At 54.5% G+C, this 16,489-nt stretch overlaps 1 protein-coding gene across 2 annotated transcripts in view; it reads left to right on the top strand.

Moving 5' to 3' along the window:
- PRDM16 (PR domain containing 16) overlaps positions 1 to 16,489 on the top strand; it is a 509,116-nt gene that overhangs the window by 483,234 nt on the left and 9,393 nt on the right. Inside the window, exons 10-13 of one of the 2 annotated variants that reach the window (XM_006885814.1) lie at positions 2,308 to 2,392; positions 8,896 to 9,065; positions 9,701 to 9,778; positions 16,052 to 16,221. In XM_006885814.1, the coding sequence (XP_006885876.1) occupies positions 2,308 to 2,392; positions 8,896 to 9,065; positions 9,701 to 9,778; positions 16,052 to 16,221 (503 nt within the window). Of the gene's footprint in view, positions 1 to 2,304; positions 2,393 to 8,895; positions 9,066 to 9,700; positions 9,779 to 16,051; positions 16,222 to 16,489 lie in introns of both variants that reach the window. The other variant, XM_006885813.1, reaches the window with a different exon arrangement.

Genomic DNA, 16,489 nt, shown 5'->3' with positions numbered 1-16,489 from the left:
CTCTTCCTTCCCCCAAGTCCATCAACATAAGCATGTCTCACGGAAGTATGTCTTCTCAGGTACTTGAAGGCAGAAGTGTGAACTGCCTATGGATGTGCTGGGCTTCTGGAGAGGACAGGGTTCCCCAGCAGCTCACCCCTCAGCACCTGTGTCCTGAGGGTGACTCCCAGTCACCTCCACAGGCCTCTCCCTTGGGTCGGGGGTCTCTAAGCTCTAATCAGTCTGTCTGTCCAGTGTTTGATCCCCACTAAAGACCTGCCATCATATGACTATCTGATCCATGAGGATGTGGATGCGACAGGCTCTGAGCAACTTCAGGTCTTGGCCACATCTGCCCTGTCCACTTTGGACTGGCTGGACATGCTCCCAGGAATCACTCAGGGACACAGAGGTCAAGAAGGGCCAGAAGATACACCCCACGTGGGTGCACCTCCGCCATCTCCTTAACCTTCTGCCTAGATGGAAACATACAGACAGCCCCCCTCATCTCCATCCTTTGGCCAATGCGCCCGGCCACATCTGAGCTGCTTAGCACAAGGATCTCTCATTCCCTTCATAGGGGACGAGTGGACATAAACCCACCTCCCTCCTCAGCCCACCATGAGCCAAGATGCCTGCACTACTGCCTCTGGCCCCTGGGTCTTCTTCCTTGGACATACGACTTAAAGACTAGCTAAGTCCCATCCAGCCTTGAATTTCACCTTCTGGCATCAGAAGCCCCACATCTGAGACTGGTCTCGGCATTAACCAAAATTTTACTCCCTTGGGAAGGAAGTCTTGCCAAACTTGGCCCTCACACCCCTGCCCTTCCTTGTTGTCCAGTCCCCCGTACCCTCCCTTCCTGGACGAGTTGGGGTTCTATGTGAGGTCATCTGAGCACCTCCAGGCCCATGTGCACCGAGGTCCACTGTGTCGGCCTCGGTCCTCCTTTCCTGGCTGTCTTTCCACCCTTCCTGCTCCTTTCAATTCTCCTTTCAGCTGCCTCTTGACTGACCACTCGGCTGACGGCTCTGATCGTTGTGGGCGGAGCTCAGTAGCTGAGTGATGACCTCCAGCAAACAAAACAGTATCCACCAGACCTGAGCTTACCCAGAGACGAGAGGTACACAGACGTGGCCAGGGACAAAGCCCCACAGCCATGGTCATCGGCTGCCTCGTGAGAGCCCCACGTGTGTCAGAGCAGAGCTGTGCTCCATGCGGGTTTTCAGTGACAACAGATTTATAGACACAGATTGCCAGGCCTTTCTTCTGTGGCACCATTAGGAGCATTGGAACCCCTAGCCTTTAAGAAGGTTAACAGTGGTGGTGAATCTCAACCACAGCCTGAGTGGACAGGCCAGGAGGTGGAGGCCATGGCAGAGCCACGGCTATTAACAGTCTCCACCTCAAGAAGAGAGCCAGTGATTGTTTGCCAACCCCTTCCTCTGCCCCAGGAGATCTGGGTTGTGATTCTCCAACCAGCAACCACAAATAGTGCGACTGTCATTATGGGGGAGATCCTTCGATCATGGTTGCCAATAGCCTTGGTTAGTTTCTAGGAAGAGGGTGGCCTGATGGTAAGCATCTCTAGTGGCCTCCCTAGAACAGAAGCCTCTGAGTCATTTGCATCTTCCAGCACAAATAGGGAGTAAGAAAGGGAGCCTGTGCCCAGGACTTCAGGTAAAGAGGGTCTGAGTGGCTTTCTCCCACAGCACCTCCTATACTCTCCTGTGGTTGAGTCCAGGGGCCCAAAAAAGGAGACATGACCCCTGTCCCCACATAGCTGACCATCTCCTCACCATGAGGCTGGAGCCTCCCAAGAAGGTTCTAGAACATCAGCACCACATGTGTGGCACAAATGCCAGCAGCTGGGGTGCTCTGGGGGATTAAGATATGACTCAGAGCTGGATGTGCTGACTGGTGGCAGAGAGATATGGGGGAGGAGTCAGGAAGCAATGGTCTAGAATGTTCTGGGAGACGGGGGTGCAGCTTAAAGGACCCTCCTGGGTAGGTAGGTGGTAGAGCCAGACCATGGACGTCCCCAGGCCCAGCAGAGGCATCAGGCAGGAGTTGGAGTCACAGAGGACAGGCAGGCATGGCAAGACCCCCACCTGTTCACCAATGCTGGATCTCAGCTTGGCACGGCCATCAGGGGGGTTCAGCCTGGCACGGCCAGTGAGGGGGGTTCAGCCTGGCACGGCCATCAGGGGGTTTCAGCCTGGCACGGCCAGCGAGGGGGCTCAGCCTGGCAGAGCCAGCAGGGCTCTCCCTGCTTAGCTTTGGAGCAGCTCAGTAGGATACGTAACCCTCTGTGTTGTTGTCCAGCAGGGTAGAAAAGCGGAAGGTGACTGACCCCGTGGGCGTCCTCAAGGAGAAGTACCTGCGGCCGTCCCCACTGCTCTTCCACCCCCAGGTAACCCGGTGGGGGAGCGGGCAGGGGAGGAGAGGGGCCTCGGTCTCACAGAATTGCCGTCACTGTATTGCCGTCACAGTAATACCACAAGGGGGTGCTTTCAAAGAACACAAACTCCTGTTCTCGCCATTCAGGGGGCTAGACTGCAGCATGAGGTTCCAGGGAGCCAGCCTTCCTTGTCTTTTGCAGCTGCTTCTGCTGCTGATAGGTGCCTGTGAGGAGATGCCAGCTCCCAGGAACCCTGTGTGTGCCCTCACAGTGAGAGGGCACAAGCCTGCCCAGTCCTGCCCCACCGCCCCACCTCCCCGTGCTTACGCACCATGCTGCAGTCATGTGTCAGCCCATCTCATTGGGGTTCTTCCTTTTTCTTCACTTTACTCTCCTATGGGAACCCTGGTGGCATATTCCTAGGGAGTTGCCCTGCTAACCCCAAAAGCAGCACCTCTGTAAGTATTCAAATCCACCAGCAGCTCCACAGGAGAAAGCGTTCTCCTCCAGTGCAGTTTGCAGCCTTCTAGAAACCACCAGAGAGTTAGGTGTGGTTTGATTCCACCTGAGCAGCAATGAGAGAAGTGAGAACTTCCAAGCATCCTGTCCATCCCCAGGACACCCCCTCGGTGTCCCTGGGCTCACTGAGGTCTCTGCCTCCGATGTCTTCTCATAGCATCCATTTCCCCCTTCATCCCTCTGTGTCTTTCCAAGTCTAGGCCAACTTCATGTAACTCAGCAGTGATTGGATTAGGACCCATCTGATGCTGACACGGTGATATGATCCCATTCACATAACAAAGATCCTTTTTCCCAAAGGGACCATGTCCACAGATACAGGGGTTAGGATTCCATCGCACAGATTGGTTGAGACACAGCTCTCCTGGACTGGTGGCTCCTGACGTCCTCACAATGCCAGGTCCTGTCAGGCTGCCCAAGGAGCAGGGCCTCTGCCGAGGTCTGGCCACACTCGAGGCCCAACATCTCTAGATCAGATGCAGAGGGGAGATTCTCCGTTGGCCAATTCCAGGAATCACTAGGAGGCTGGAGCTTGATGGATGGGGAGGACTTGAGGCAGGAAGGAGTGCACATAGATGGGAGCCCTCGGGTCTCTCTACAGGCAGTGAGGAGCCCAGCCTCTGGGGCTGACTCCATGGCCCGTCACTCTAGGCCAGCACCTCCCGTGAACCAGTGGATGGTTCTGTGATGGAGAAGATCCTATGCCCAGTGTCCAGTGTCGCTAGCTCTCTGTCTCACTGTAGTCTGGAAGCAGCTCTGGTGATGACAGAGCTGAAATGAGAGCATTTCAGCTCATTTTCATTCATTCCATATAACCCTAAGAAGCCACAGGTGGCTGGCATCCAGGTCCATTCCAAGCCTTCTGCCCAGCACCCTGGACACACAGGCTAGCCAGTCCCTCTGCTGAACTGAGGACCCAACCAGCAAAGGTGGTCTACCCAAAGGCAGTGGATGACCCAGGGTCTCAGAGGGTGAGAAGGAGGCTGAGCCGGGGGGCTTCCACGGCTGGTGGCGGGGGCTGTGTCACACAGGATGGGAAGAGGATGCAGGTCAGGCTCGGTTCTCACAGAGAGGCTTGGGAGAGCCCCAGCACTGGCTATCTGGGGACATCACTGAACTGTCCCATGTCCTGGCTGTGTTGAAACCCGAAAGCGTGATGTGAGAGGGTGAGGAAAGGAGAAGACAAGAACCAAGTAGACCCTGGAAGCTCCAGTATTCTGGGGCACAGTGGGAAAAGGGTCCTCAAAAGTGGTCAGAGAGGATGTGTGACCCTCTAGAAGGATCTGAGGGTGGCTGGCAGGGGAGGGAGGATTTTTCCACAAATACCTGAGGGGGCACAGGGCATGACCCCAGGTGCTAGCTCCTTGAGGACAGGGACTGACCTCCTGTAGATGAAGGGTCTCCAGGGAGGTGATTAGCTGGACAGGAGTGTCCCTCTCCCACCCATGACTGAGAGTGGAATGGGGGTCCAGAGAAGAGAATGGCCTGGGCAGACAGGATGCCAGAGCAGAGGATCAGGCCAGAGTCTTCCTGCCCCCCATACCCACCTGTCCTCACTGGCCCAGCCCCCACCTGGGAATCTCTACCTACGCCCTCACCCCCACCCCACTCGGGGGCTCCAGGACCTTAAAGTGTCTCCAGACAGGAACATTGTTCTCCTTCCCGGTGTTCCTACCGCGGACAAACACCCACCGCTGTGAACCCCTCGCCCTGCCTGGTTCACAGCTAAACTTAGCGCCGGCCATTGTTTGGCCGAGCCTCTGGTTCATTTAATAACTTCCCCTGATTTTCCTCGGCCAGGCTGGGGAGGCCGACAAGCCAGCCGGCACATCCTGCGTTTGTGCAAGTGAGAATGGCGCGGACACCGGCCGGCAAGACCCAGTCCCCGGTGGGCAAGCTGAGGAAGGGAGGCCTGGCAGGACCGAATGCCCATTGTCCCTCCTGCCACCCCTGCCTGGGCTCAGGAGGAGGGGCCGGAGAGCCATGCCCATCCATGATGATCCCCGGTTCGCCCGTCACCAATAACCAACAGCACCCACAAAGCACAGGGGCTGACCCTGGGTGGACACCTACCCGCCAGGAAGGACAGGGCTCACACCCCTGTGTCCTGGGGGCCCAGGGACAGCTGAGCAACCTCTGGAGTACAGGGTGGGTCTTAGGGAGTCTCAGGACAGGGAAGGAAATTGTCCTCCAAGATCACAACTTGTCAGGTGGGAGGGGTCTCTGTACCCAGCATCTTGGAAGCACCCTGGGGACCCATCAATCAGACAGAGGGACTGGGGGGGGGGTGGTTGCTGGATGGCAGCCGTGGATGTGAATCAGTTTCCACTTGTCTACCAACAAGGATGGGGGTGACCGCCTTCTTGAGGAGCACAGTGCTTGCCAATGAAAGGCAAATGTCCTTGCCTCCCCAGAGTGATTCGAAGCCAAGGCCTTGGGGGGCAGCCAGGGGTCCAAGGAGGCCCTGGTGATCACACCAGCAACAAACAATTCCTTCTCATGGACTCCCTTCTGTCCGTCTGTCGTATCATAAAGTCCACCAGTTTTCAGTGCGCATCTTATTCAAATCTCATCTCCCTCCCCACCCATCTTCTGATCTCTCTCCATGGATGTGACTACTCCATGTATTTTCTGTAAGTGAGGTCATAGGATACGTGGCCTCTGTCTAAATTCATGCAGCATGATGTGCTCAAGGGACGCGGCATGTGTCAGAGCTCCGTGTGGCGTTATGAGTGAGGAAGTGCCTATCTAGTGCATTGCAGATTACGCTGTTAACCAAAATCTCAGCAGTTTGAATCCACTGGCTGCAGGCTGGTCCCAGGGAGATTTGCAGCCTCTGAAACCCAGCAGAGGGCTGCTGGGAATCTGAAAAGACTTGACAGCAGTGGGGCTTGGGTAGCCCCAAGGTTAAAATATTTAGCTGCTAACCTAAATTTCAGCAGTTCAAACCCATCAGTCTCTCCTCAGGAGGAAGATGTGGCCATCTGTTTCCACACAGATTGTTGTTGTTGTTTTTGTTGTTGTGTGTCATCAAGTCAGAACTGACCCGTCAGCAGGTTTCCAGAGGCAGTATATTGTACAGGAGGAGATTTCCCATCCAGCCATAGTCTTTCTGATTACTTGCTATGCATCTGAGAGCTGGACAATGAGTAAGGATGACAGAAGAAGAATTGATGCCTCTGAGCTGTGGTGTTGGAGAAGAGCACTGAACATCCCATGGATGGCCAAGAAAACGAATGGATATGTCTCAGAGAGGGTGCAGCCGGAGTGCTCTTTGGAGGCAAGAATGAGAAGGCTTCGTCCTACACAGTTTGGACATGTTGCTTCTCCTTGGAGAAGATCATGATGCTGGGCTGAGTGGAGGGTCAGCAAAGGAGAGGAAGGCCCTCAACCAGGTGGATTGACACAGTGACTGCCACAAATGGGCTCTGGTGTCAGGAAGTGTGAGGATGCCACAGGATAGGACAGGGTTCGGGTCTTTTGTTCCTACGGTCGCTATGAATCATACTTGACTTGAAAGCACCTAGAAACAACAACTCCTATGGAGCAGCTGGTGGATTCGAACCATGTGCCTTTGGGATTAGAGCACGGTTTCTTACCACCAAGCCACCAGAACCCATACAGATGCCAGCCTCATAAGGCCTATAGGGCAGTTCCACTCCATCCTATTGGGTCCCTGTGAGTCAGAATGCTGTGAGTTTGGCTTGGGTTTTGGTTTATCTTTTTCATCTGTTGATGACTCTGGGCTCCTTTGCTTCCTTTTGGCTGTTGTGAATAAATGCCTGAGTTTTTTCAGTGTAACTGATCAGTTCTTGTGTGCTGTCGAGTCAGGAAAAAACTTTGAGTTGACCCTCCAGGGCGTTTTCAGAGGCTGTAAATCCTTCATGAGGAGCTTGCCCATCTTTTCCCCGTGGAGCCACTGGTGGACTTGAACCCTCTGCCTCTAAATTGGCAGCACGACTCCTTAACCACTAGGCCATTAGAGCTCCCTAATCAATTGGTAGTTCCCTAGATAGTAAGATGTCCCAGCCCTGGAGAAGCTGTAGCTTTTGTCAGAATTGGTAAAAGGCCCCTCTCTCCAGATGCGTCTCCCCTCCAGCACCTGCGTCCCCTCCACCAGTGTCTGATGAAGTGTCTAAAGAAGCCACCTCACCAAGGTTACAGAACTACCCAATGAGGCTCAAGTGACCAGTGGACACCTGGCCCCATGATGAACACTCTTCCCTTTCATCCCCGCCCCCCTCCCTGCAGGGTTTGGCACACAGCAGGCGCGCAGGGTGGTCACTCTCTTAGAATTCAGTTTTACAAGCAGAGAAGCGTGCACTGTAGGTCAGGGCTTTGAAACCTGTCCAACTCTGTCAGTCTCATCCCCTTCTGCTGTCACCAAGTCGTGTCGCATCAGTGGGGCAGCTGTCAGCATCACCTGACTGCTAGGAGGGACAGGCCATCTGAGATGCTGAGAGGACTCAGCCTTCTGAGATGGGAATCACCAACCCTGTGCCTCCTCCGATTTGCCAAGCAAGCCCTTATCTGCAGGAAGCAGGGGACAGGCCCTGATGCCCAGGATGCAAATGTCCAGGCCTGCCAGCCTTTCTTTCAGCCAATCTTTAAAAGGGCTCCCCAGCCAGTGACTCCTGGCTCCTGAGTGGTCAGAAGGAAGAGGCCCTGGGGATACTGAGGGCCCTTTGTCCAAGGCAGGTCCTGTCACCTAGGCAGTTAGTGACTTTCAGGAAGGCTTGGGATTAATAGTGTTCCTGCTTCACTTTGAGGGGGTTGAAAGATACCTCCTCTTTGAGCTTGTCGCTGCTGCCAGAGGCAGCCCTTCACTCCCACCCACCCCTCCTCTCCCTTTCTTTCCAATATTTATCTCAAGGATTTTTTCCAGAATAACTAATGCTCTCCTAAGGTTAATTTCCCTGAAAACTGACTTTAGGCTCCAAATCTAGTTTAGCAGTGACCATGCGGTTACCCCCAAACTCAAGCTCACCGAGCTTCTGATCTCTAAATTGCTTTCGCAGGATCAATTAAGTTCCTTCTCACACCAGACTGAAGAAAGCCATTTAGTTAGCTTCATTTGCCCTAACAATTCAGTCATGTAAATTTAAACCTCAGCAGTTTGAATATTTCATTTGCAACCTCTTCCCTGAGTAGTGTAAATGTCTGTCATGCTCAGCTGCTAACCAAAAGGTTGGAAGTTTAAGTCCATCCAGAGTTACACTGGAAGAAAAGGCTGGTGATTCACTTTCCAAAAAAGAGATGTTGAAAACCCGTACCATGCTGCTGACTTCCTTTTAGTACTTTGCCTGCAATTACAGGATGTTGCCACTAGGAAGCAGTATTGCCTCTGCTTGTGATTCATGCTTTAAATTGAAATTCAAGTAAAACCCATTGTGTTCAAGTTGATTCCAATTCAAGACAGATAACTTAGTTTTTCTAGACTTGGGGGGGGAAAAAAAGTCAAATGAAACTCTTTTTAGCCCAAACCAGGCAGCCAAGAGTGCTGGCTAAGGAACAGAGGTCAAGACAGCTGAGTGATGCAGGCCTGGTTCAGAATAAGGGAAATTTTATCAGAAGTCTTGCTGGCCCGTAATTCAGGTCCCATCATACCCAGGCATTGGGACTTGTTGGTGAAGGTCAGTTCAAGTCCCCAAACTTAAACTATGTCCAGGCTAGATTTGCGACAAGAACTGGGCAGGCCACAAGAAAGTTAAAGAATTTAGCCCCACAAAAGTGCTGGTTCTGTTGGCTACTTTCTGAGGGAGCTCTGGTGGCCTCATGGTAAGGAACTGTACAGGCAGCTGAATCCCCCAGCTGCTCTGTGGGAAAAAGATGGGCAGTCTCCTCCCAGGTGATTAACTGCCTCTGAAAACCCCTCTGCTCTGGGTGTAGACGCACCTTTCTCAAGCCCACTGTGGATCCACAGGCCCTCCCGCGTTCATGGGGTGGTTCATCCTCTCAAAGCACGTGACAACCTGTCAACTCTCACCTGCCAACAGATGTCAGCCATTGAGACCATGACGGAGAAGCTGGAGAGCTTTGCTGCCTTGAAGGCCGACTCCTCCAGCTCGCTGCAGCCCCTGCCCCACCATCCCTTCAACTTCCGGTCCCCGCCCCCGACGCTCTCGGACCCCATCCTCCGGAAGGGCAAGGAGAGGTACACGTGCAGGTGAGGCTGCGGTACCTCCCTGGAGTGCAGGTGGGAGGGCCCCAGCTGGGTGACCTCAGGAGCCCCAGCCACACATGGTCCTTGAACCTGCGTTTACCAGAAAACCTTGTGGTTAGCAGCCAACATGAAACTTGGCAACAATAAATGGTTCCCTACCTGCTCCAGGTTAGCATGGCAAATGTGAGACATAGGTGACCCGCCAGGCTTTGTTTACTGAGAGTCCAAGAAAAAAGGGCCCTGATCCCAGCATCCAATTTAGGAAGCACACAGGGAGGTGGCTAGTCCTGGTTAACAGCCTTCACGGGGCCCTTTTTGCTAATGGATTTCCACTGTGCTGAGAAGATACACCCTTCCCACCTGGTGCAGACCTGTCCAAGCTGGGCTCAGCCAGTTCCCACCACCGCTACTGGGTTGAGGGACTTCTGGGGGGATGCCCCCCGCTGTGGACTCAGCCAACAGCACTCTGTTCCCAGGACACATGGTGGGCTGCTTTAAACCCATTGCTCCTCTGGGCCTAAGAAGGACTTAGAGACCTTGGATGTGCTGGACACAGAACGGGAGGACTGAGCTGGGAGTCCTCAATGCAGTGTGTCACCCTCACCGTCTCTCACCCTCCCCACCTCCCTGCACCCCAGGTACTGTGGCAAGATCTTCCCTAGATCCGCTAATCTCACGCGACACCTGCGGACGCACACCGGGGAACAGCCGTACAGGTAGGAGGCACACGATGTGGGCTGGGAAGCACGCTGACCTCTCCTCTGACCTGTCCCCAGTGGCTCCCTGCTGCAGGGGCCAGTCTCCCAAAGGGGAGCAGGGCTGGGAACTGGGGTGCTCAGTAGAGATCTAGGGCCTGGATCTCTCCTCTTCAGGGCCTCTTGCTCCTCAACCACCCCACATCGTGCCTCTCAGATATTCTGGAAGAGGAGGCAGGTGGTGTCCAGAAGCTTCCAAAAGGCTCACACAGGAGGATACCCTGACGCAGCTGAGTGTCAGTGGGCCTCCAAGTGAGAGTGGGTTGACGAGAAGCCAGGCCCCCTACCCTGGGGCAGGCTGTGTGGTGGAAAACCTTAGCTTACCTCCTTCCATCCCACTGCTTTGACCCCACAACCAATGTGCTCCTCACTCCCAAATGTCACAGGGAAAGGAATTGGCTGCCACTGCAGGCCCTTTTCTGATGTGGGGTGCACCAAGTCTTCTCTCCTGATGGCCCCGGATTAGAGATGGATGTGTATACCTGCCTCACTCCCCTGGGTGCAAACCACTGGTTCTGCCCACATAGCTCTCAGGACCGGGCACCCATATCCCATCTGTGTTCACAGCAAAAAGCTGGTGCCATCATCCTCCGCATTTCAAAGACAGGAGTTCGAGGCAGAGGGAGGACATGTGAGCCCTCCCGTAACATCTCAGGCAGGCCTGGAAGTCGCTATTTCACTAGATATTCTCAGGGGATTGGTATCATGTGGCCTGTTGGGGAAATGTTAATTTATATGCCAGAGACCAGCTCAGAACCAGATGTATGTGTATCTGTTGATAGTTACCAGGGGGAACACAGAGTTTCGGGCCTGAGTGTCTGTTCACAGCCCGAGACCACACCTACCCTGTGGCCTCAGAAAGGACAGAGCTCAGACCTCCCAGGAAGTGACCATGTAAGACAGGTCACAGAGACCTGACCAGTGTCCCCGTTTCTCACACACCCCATGTTGGCCCTTCTGCCTTTGGATCCAGACTCTGAGAAATGACCAGCATCTCCACATCCAGGCCAGCCTGGCAAAGTAGGGCACTGGACTACTGACCAGTTCTATGTCCAGTGCCTCTTCAGACTCACAGACACCCTCAGAAACTAGCAACTGACAACAAAGACCAACACGGAAAGGCCCCAGCCTGCCACAGCGGGAGCTGCATGCTGTTTGTGTAACAGAGCCGGGCACAGTGTCTCACGCTAAGCACCCCTGGAGGCCAGGCCCTGTTTCTAGAACCATTTCATCGTCATCGATTTCTGTGGCTCCCTCCACACTGACGGCTTAGGCTTCTGTGACTGTAACTGTTAGGCAAAGTCATGTTGCAAATCCCACCTTCGTCTGGCTGGAGGCGGGTCTGGGAGGAGAAACCGGGAGCCTCAGGGAGGTACAAGACCTGAGAAGTGGTTGCTCCCGTGTGGCTGGGAGCTGCAGCCTGCCCAGCGGCGGTGCTAGCATGCACATGTTGCTGCTGTATGGCCCCTGGGGGAACCTCACAACATGGGCACCTCGAAAACCAACTGTTCAAGCTGCTACCTCAGTGATTAGAGTGTCAAACCAGACAATTTGTGAAACGCTCTTCTTTTTAAGCCCCGGCCTGCAGTTATCTCAGACTATTCCAAGCCCTGATGTGGGGAGGACCGAGTCATATTAGTCATATGATTAATACACTTCCTGGTGACGCAGTACATTCATTATGTATCAGGCTGTTAACCCAAAGGTCAGTGGTTCGAATCTAACCAGGCATTCTAAGGTAGAAAGATGAGCAGTCTGTTCCCATTACGATTTACAGCCTCAGAAACCGAGCAGAGGGTCATCATGCGTCAGCACTGCCTGATGACCAGTGGTCTGGTTTTCTGGGTTGGTTTGTTTTAATATAGATCCGGTAGAAGGTCAGACCCCTTCCAGAGAGCTGTTCTAGCCCCCAGCTTCTCCTGTTTCAGAGATCTTAGAGTGAAGCTGGTAGATGATGTTCCCTGATGCTCTGTGTCTCAAAGTGACAGGGCGTAGGACTGTGGGGTTTGAGCTGGAGAGGCGGCACCATTGAATTGAGAACGGTGGGCAGGCAGCTTCCCTGTGTCGTTCCTCCCTGCTGCTTCCCTGTCCTTGAAGCCTTCTGTCCAGAGTCCTGCCTCTCAGAGCCCCACCTCGAACCCAAGTCGCCTCCCCTGGCCCGTGAGTACGGGCAGAGCCTGCGTGTGTCGATCTAAGGACACTCGTGTGCTGTCTGTCTGCATTGTTCACACTCCCTCCATTTCTCCTCGGCCCCCATCTCTGTATTTCACCAGATCCCTTCCATTCCCAGTAGAGGTTCTATGTGGCCTGTATGCATCCTCTGGTGGTTTTTTGTTTTTTTTTTTTACTTTTCTTTTTCTAATTGGGTTTCACAAGTCCTTTTTCTTCTTCCATTTTATATAATATTCTAAAAAGAGGAAAAGACAAAAAATTAGTGCCCTTAAGTCTCTTCCGACTTGTGATGACCCTGTGTGTTCTGCTGCAATCTTTACAGACACAGATAGCTAGGTCTTTCTTCCATGGCTGGACTTGAACCACCAACCTTCAAGTTAGTAGCTAAGAACACATCATTTATATACCACCCGTGAGTCTTAGTTAGCTTTCCAGGTGTTCTTGTGGAAAGGACGGGTTCTTAGATCAGTTCAGGCTGCCGTCTTCCAGAGAGAACCCTGTCTTCCTTTGCTTTATAAGCAGATAAAGCTGGCTTTCTTGACAGCTGGTGGTGTCCCCACCAGAACCCAGAAAGGACTCTGCCCGCAGCCCAGTTCTTGGTCGTCTTGTCTTTCCCGTGATGCCTTCTGCCCCACCCTGGACTCCCTCAGGCACAGAGGCAGCCCCCCCTCAGGCCCTCTAGGTGCCCTCCACGTACACCCCAGTCTGGTCAGTCACTTGCGCTCGTTCCCCTGAGCTCAGCGGCGTGTGATTTTTATGCAGCTTGGCTATAAATTTCACTAGCCACTTGTCAGCTTATTTACAAAGCAAATCCCAGCTGCATGGAGAACTCTGCCGCTCACAGCTCTGGGCTCGCTGCGCCCCTAAATTTTAGATTGACTCCTCGGTCTGGTTCATTTATTTAGATTAAAACCAGGAGAGGGGCTGCATTCAGGATTCTGGGAGACCAAATGGAATGTGCCCCTCCACGACCCTCCCCCTCCTGGGCCCAGAGACAGCAAAGAGGTGACAGGGGAGGGGGGAGCCTGGCAGAGGTGCGGTGTCTCCGACTTCATTAGCAAGCCCTTGACCTGATTCTCACTGGGGCCTGTGCTCAGAGCCCATATGGGAAGCATCAAGTGCAAGTCAGCAGAGAGGCCATGGATCTGCTGTAGCACTGGGAGATGGACGGACAGACGGGACAGCCCACAGCATGCCCAGGACGCACACACTGTTGGGCCCAGCTCTCCTGGGCTGGCAGGAGGGGACTTATACACAGAGGTCTGTGCAGTCCGGAACAGGGCCCTGGGTATCTGAGAGTTCAAAGATACGTCCAGACCATAAAAGAGAGACACATTTTGGGATGTAAAACTCTTCCTTCTAGACCCTTGCACTGACAGCTCTGGGCCTGGGGGTCCCTAGCACCCTGGAGGCAGCATCTGCACAGGTGGAGCTGCTACCAGGGACCCATTTCTCTTTCAAGGCCAAATAGCAGAGCTGCTGGGCTCCCAGGTTGTACAGATATCCTGGGTCCTGGTCAGGTGGCCGAGCTCAGGACACTGAGGCAGATAGGCAGTGGTGTGAGGTGACCCCTAGAGTCCAGGTGACACAGATGCCCAGAGGTCCCTCTCCTGGTGTAGAGAGGCCAGTACTCTCTGGCAGACTCATAGAGCAACCCATGACTGTGGCAGGGAAGGGGTTTGTTAATTTCTGTAAATTTTTTTTATTGGGATTCCCAAATCATTCTCTGGCTGTCTGCTGTGGAAGGAGCTAGAGACAGCATCTAGAATTCAACCCCAGGAATAGCACCACGTGAGATTGGCAGGGTGAACCCCGCTGCTGAACAAGAGGGAACTGTGGCTAACAGGACCACCCCTGTTCTGTTACCCCAATTCTTGAAACTCCCAAGCACCTTGAGAGATGAGGGATAATTGGTAACTAAGGGTCCCAGGACCCCAGGAGCTCCGTAGTGTTGAGAAAGAACATCCCAGGCCTGCGGTGACATCTGGAAGCCCAGATACAAGCCCTGGTGACCCCTTGAGAACTGAGTGCCTCTGCCCGGGGGAGGCCTCTGACAATGTGCTATTAGGCAGTCAGATCCTCTCCCCCAGGCAGAGAGCCCCCAGGTCCCAGGCCCTCCCGGGCAGCAGGGCAGCTCTGTGGGGCTCTCACCCAAAGCACCCTTTGACGTGGTCCTGGTCCAGATGTCAGGGGACACTGGGCAGCAGGAGGGTCGATGCCTTCAGATACTTCCCCAAAACGTCACCACATGTGCACGAGAGCGCCATCGTCAGAACTGAGTCAGCTGCAGAGCGCTGGCCCTGTGGCAGGCACCCGGGTGCCTGCTCCCAGAGCGAGCCCCAGCGGGTGACCAAACACCCCCCCTCTGTGCTCAGGAGACGTGCCTCCCGAGTGCTGCCCCTGAAAGACTCAGCCGCCAGGGTGCTGCTGTATGTGACCAACTCCACGTCCCACCCTGGAAATAGCAGGAGCCGCTTGTCTCCGAGCTCTTGTAAAAACACTCTTCAAGTGCTCATGTGCCCCCAGAGCCAGATAAGCACCCCCGGGAGGAGGCCTGGCCACTGCTGCACCGGCGCACACTCCCTCATGCATGCGTACGTGCACGTCCGCATGTGTGCACGCGCACATGTACTCATGTGCGAGTGCACACCATGCATCCTTGTGTGTACACGTGAACCCCGTGTGTGCGTGCATGCGTATGAGCACGAAGCTCACCCCCATGTGCTTGTTGTGAGAGCACACGTCCCGTGTGTGCACACGTGCATAGCCCAAAATATGTGCACATCTACACTCACACGTGCATACCTGCACTCGTGCACACACGTATGCACGCACATCGTGTGAACACGCACCCAGCTCCGTGCATGCATCCACCCACGCACTCGTCCGTGCATACTCAGACATGAACACCAGTCTGAGTGTGTGTACACACCCCGTGCATGTGTACAGTGAATGAGCCCTGAGTCAGGCACTCGATCCAGCGGGAAGAACTCTCAGTAGCTCTTTGGCCTCGGCATTCCTTCCTCTGTAACTGGGAGCCCTCGCCCCCCAAGATGGGATGTGGGCATCTGCAAAGCTTGTGGTTAGCGATTTCCTCCTTACGCTGGGCCTTCCCTCCTCTATCCAGCTGTAGTTCTGTCAAGTGTTCTGGTTCTGACTTGGTTCTGACTTGGTTTTCTTCTTTGCCAGCATATGGGAACTTACAAAATGGGAGAATACCCCACTCTCCTACCTTCAAAACCACCACTGTGGTTGTGGGGGGGCTAGGCCCTCCCTGCCCAAAGCTCCCACCTCGGGAGCCCCATCCACAAACACCCTCCCACCCACAACATCTTGAATTGTTCATTGTGACACCTGCAAATGAGACATCTTTGCATTCCCCAAATGCATGGTACAGTCAGGTGGCCCCTTAAGCTGAGAGAGGTCACACGGGGAGGCTGCTGGACAGGAAGTAGCTGGACCAGCAGGCTGAGGCTCCCAATTAGACAGGACTTGCCCAAGGACATCCAGCCTCGTAGGGGGACAGGTTCAGGGCCCTGGCTGGGTAGGCTCGTTTCTCTATTGGGTGGAAGGTTGTCTCCGTCTAAGTGTCATTCCCGCGGTGCAAGGCTGCCCTCTGGAGGCTGCAGGCAGCATTTCACCCTCCAATCACCCTGGAGAAAGTCACTTGAGGGAACGGCTTGGGGCTGCCATTGCGTCCTCAGGGAGAGGGAACAGAAGAGGGTCACCCAGCCAGCACACAGTCACACAAGCAGGACAACAGGATGACATAACACGGCACCTGCTTTGAACAATGCCGTTTCCAGGGGCAGCTTCCCTGTGGCCGTCTCAGTATTTAGTTCCAGGGGGACTAGTGGTTGATACAGTCAGTGGTGCAGGGTGGAAGGAGAGGCCTCTGCTCTCCCCATCTTTACCATCTCCTCCTGATGCTTGGCTTTGCTGCCCCCATGGCGCTGTCCGAAGTGGTGACCCCGTTGTTCGGGGCCCTCGCTCTTCCTCCCGGGACTGTGGGGTGTCCACTCTCACCGCACAGGCCCCTCTCAGGCTGTCTGTGTCTTGCAGGTGTAAGTACTGTGACCGGTCCTTCAGCATCTCCTCCAACCTGCAGCGGCACGTGCGAAACATCCACAACAAGGAGAAGCCCTTCAAGTGCCATCTGTGCAACCGCTGCTTCGGGCAGCAGACCAACCTGGACCGGCACCTAAAGAAACATGAGCACGAGAACGTGCCAGGTGGGGTGGTGAGGGGGTGGCGGGGGGGCAGGGAGGACAGCAGGGGGCTGGGTCAGCAGACCAACTAGGACCGGACCCTCAAGAAACACAAGAACAAGAACATGCCAGGTGGGGTGGCGGTGGGGGGGATGCAGAGAGGACAACAGGCTGACAAGATGATGTGGAGCAGGGTGCTGGGGAAAAGGGTGCTGGAATGGTGTGAGATGGGGACAGCACGGTGACAGGGTGGTGTGTGATGGGGACAGCAGGGTGACAGGGTGGTGTGTGA

Source organism: Elephantulus edwardii, unplaced genomic scaffold (genome assembly GCF_000299155.1).
Source record: "Elephantulus edwardii isolate Elephantulus edwardi_28Jun2011 unplaced genomic scaffold, EleEdw1.0 scaffold00045, whole genome shotgun sequence".
Taxonomy (NCBI): domain Eukaryota; kingdom Metazoa; phylum Chordata; class Mammalia; order Macroscelidea; family Macroscelididae; genus Elephantulus; species Elephantulus edwardii.
This window is presented reverse-complemented; position numbering and strand designations above follow the sequence as displayed.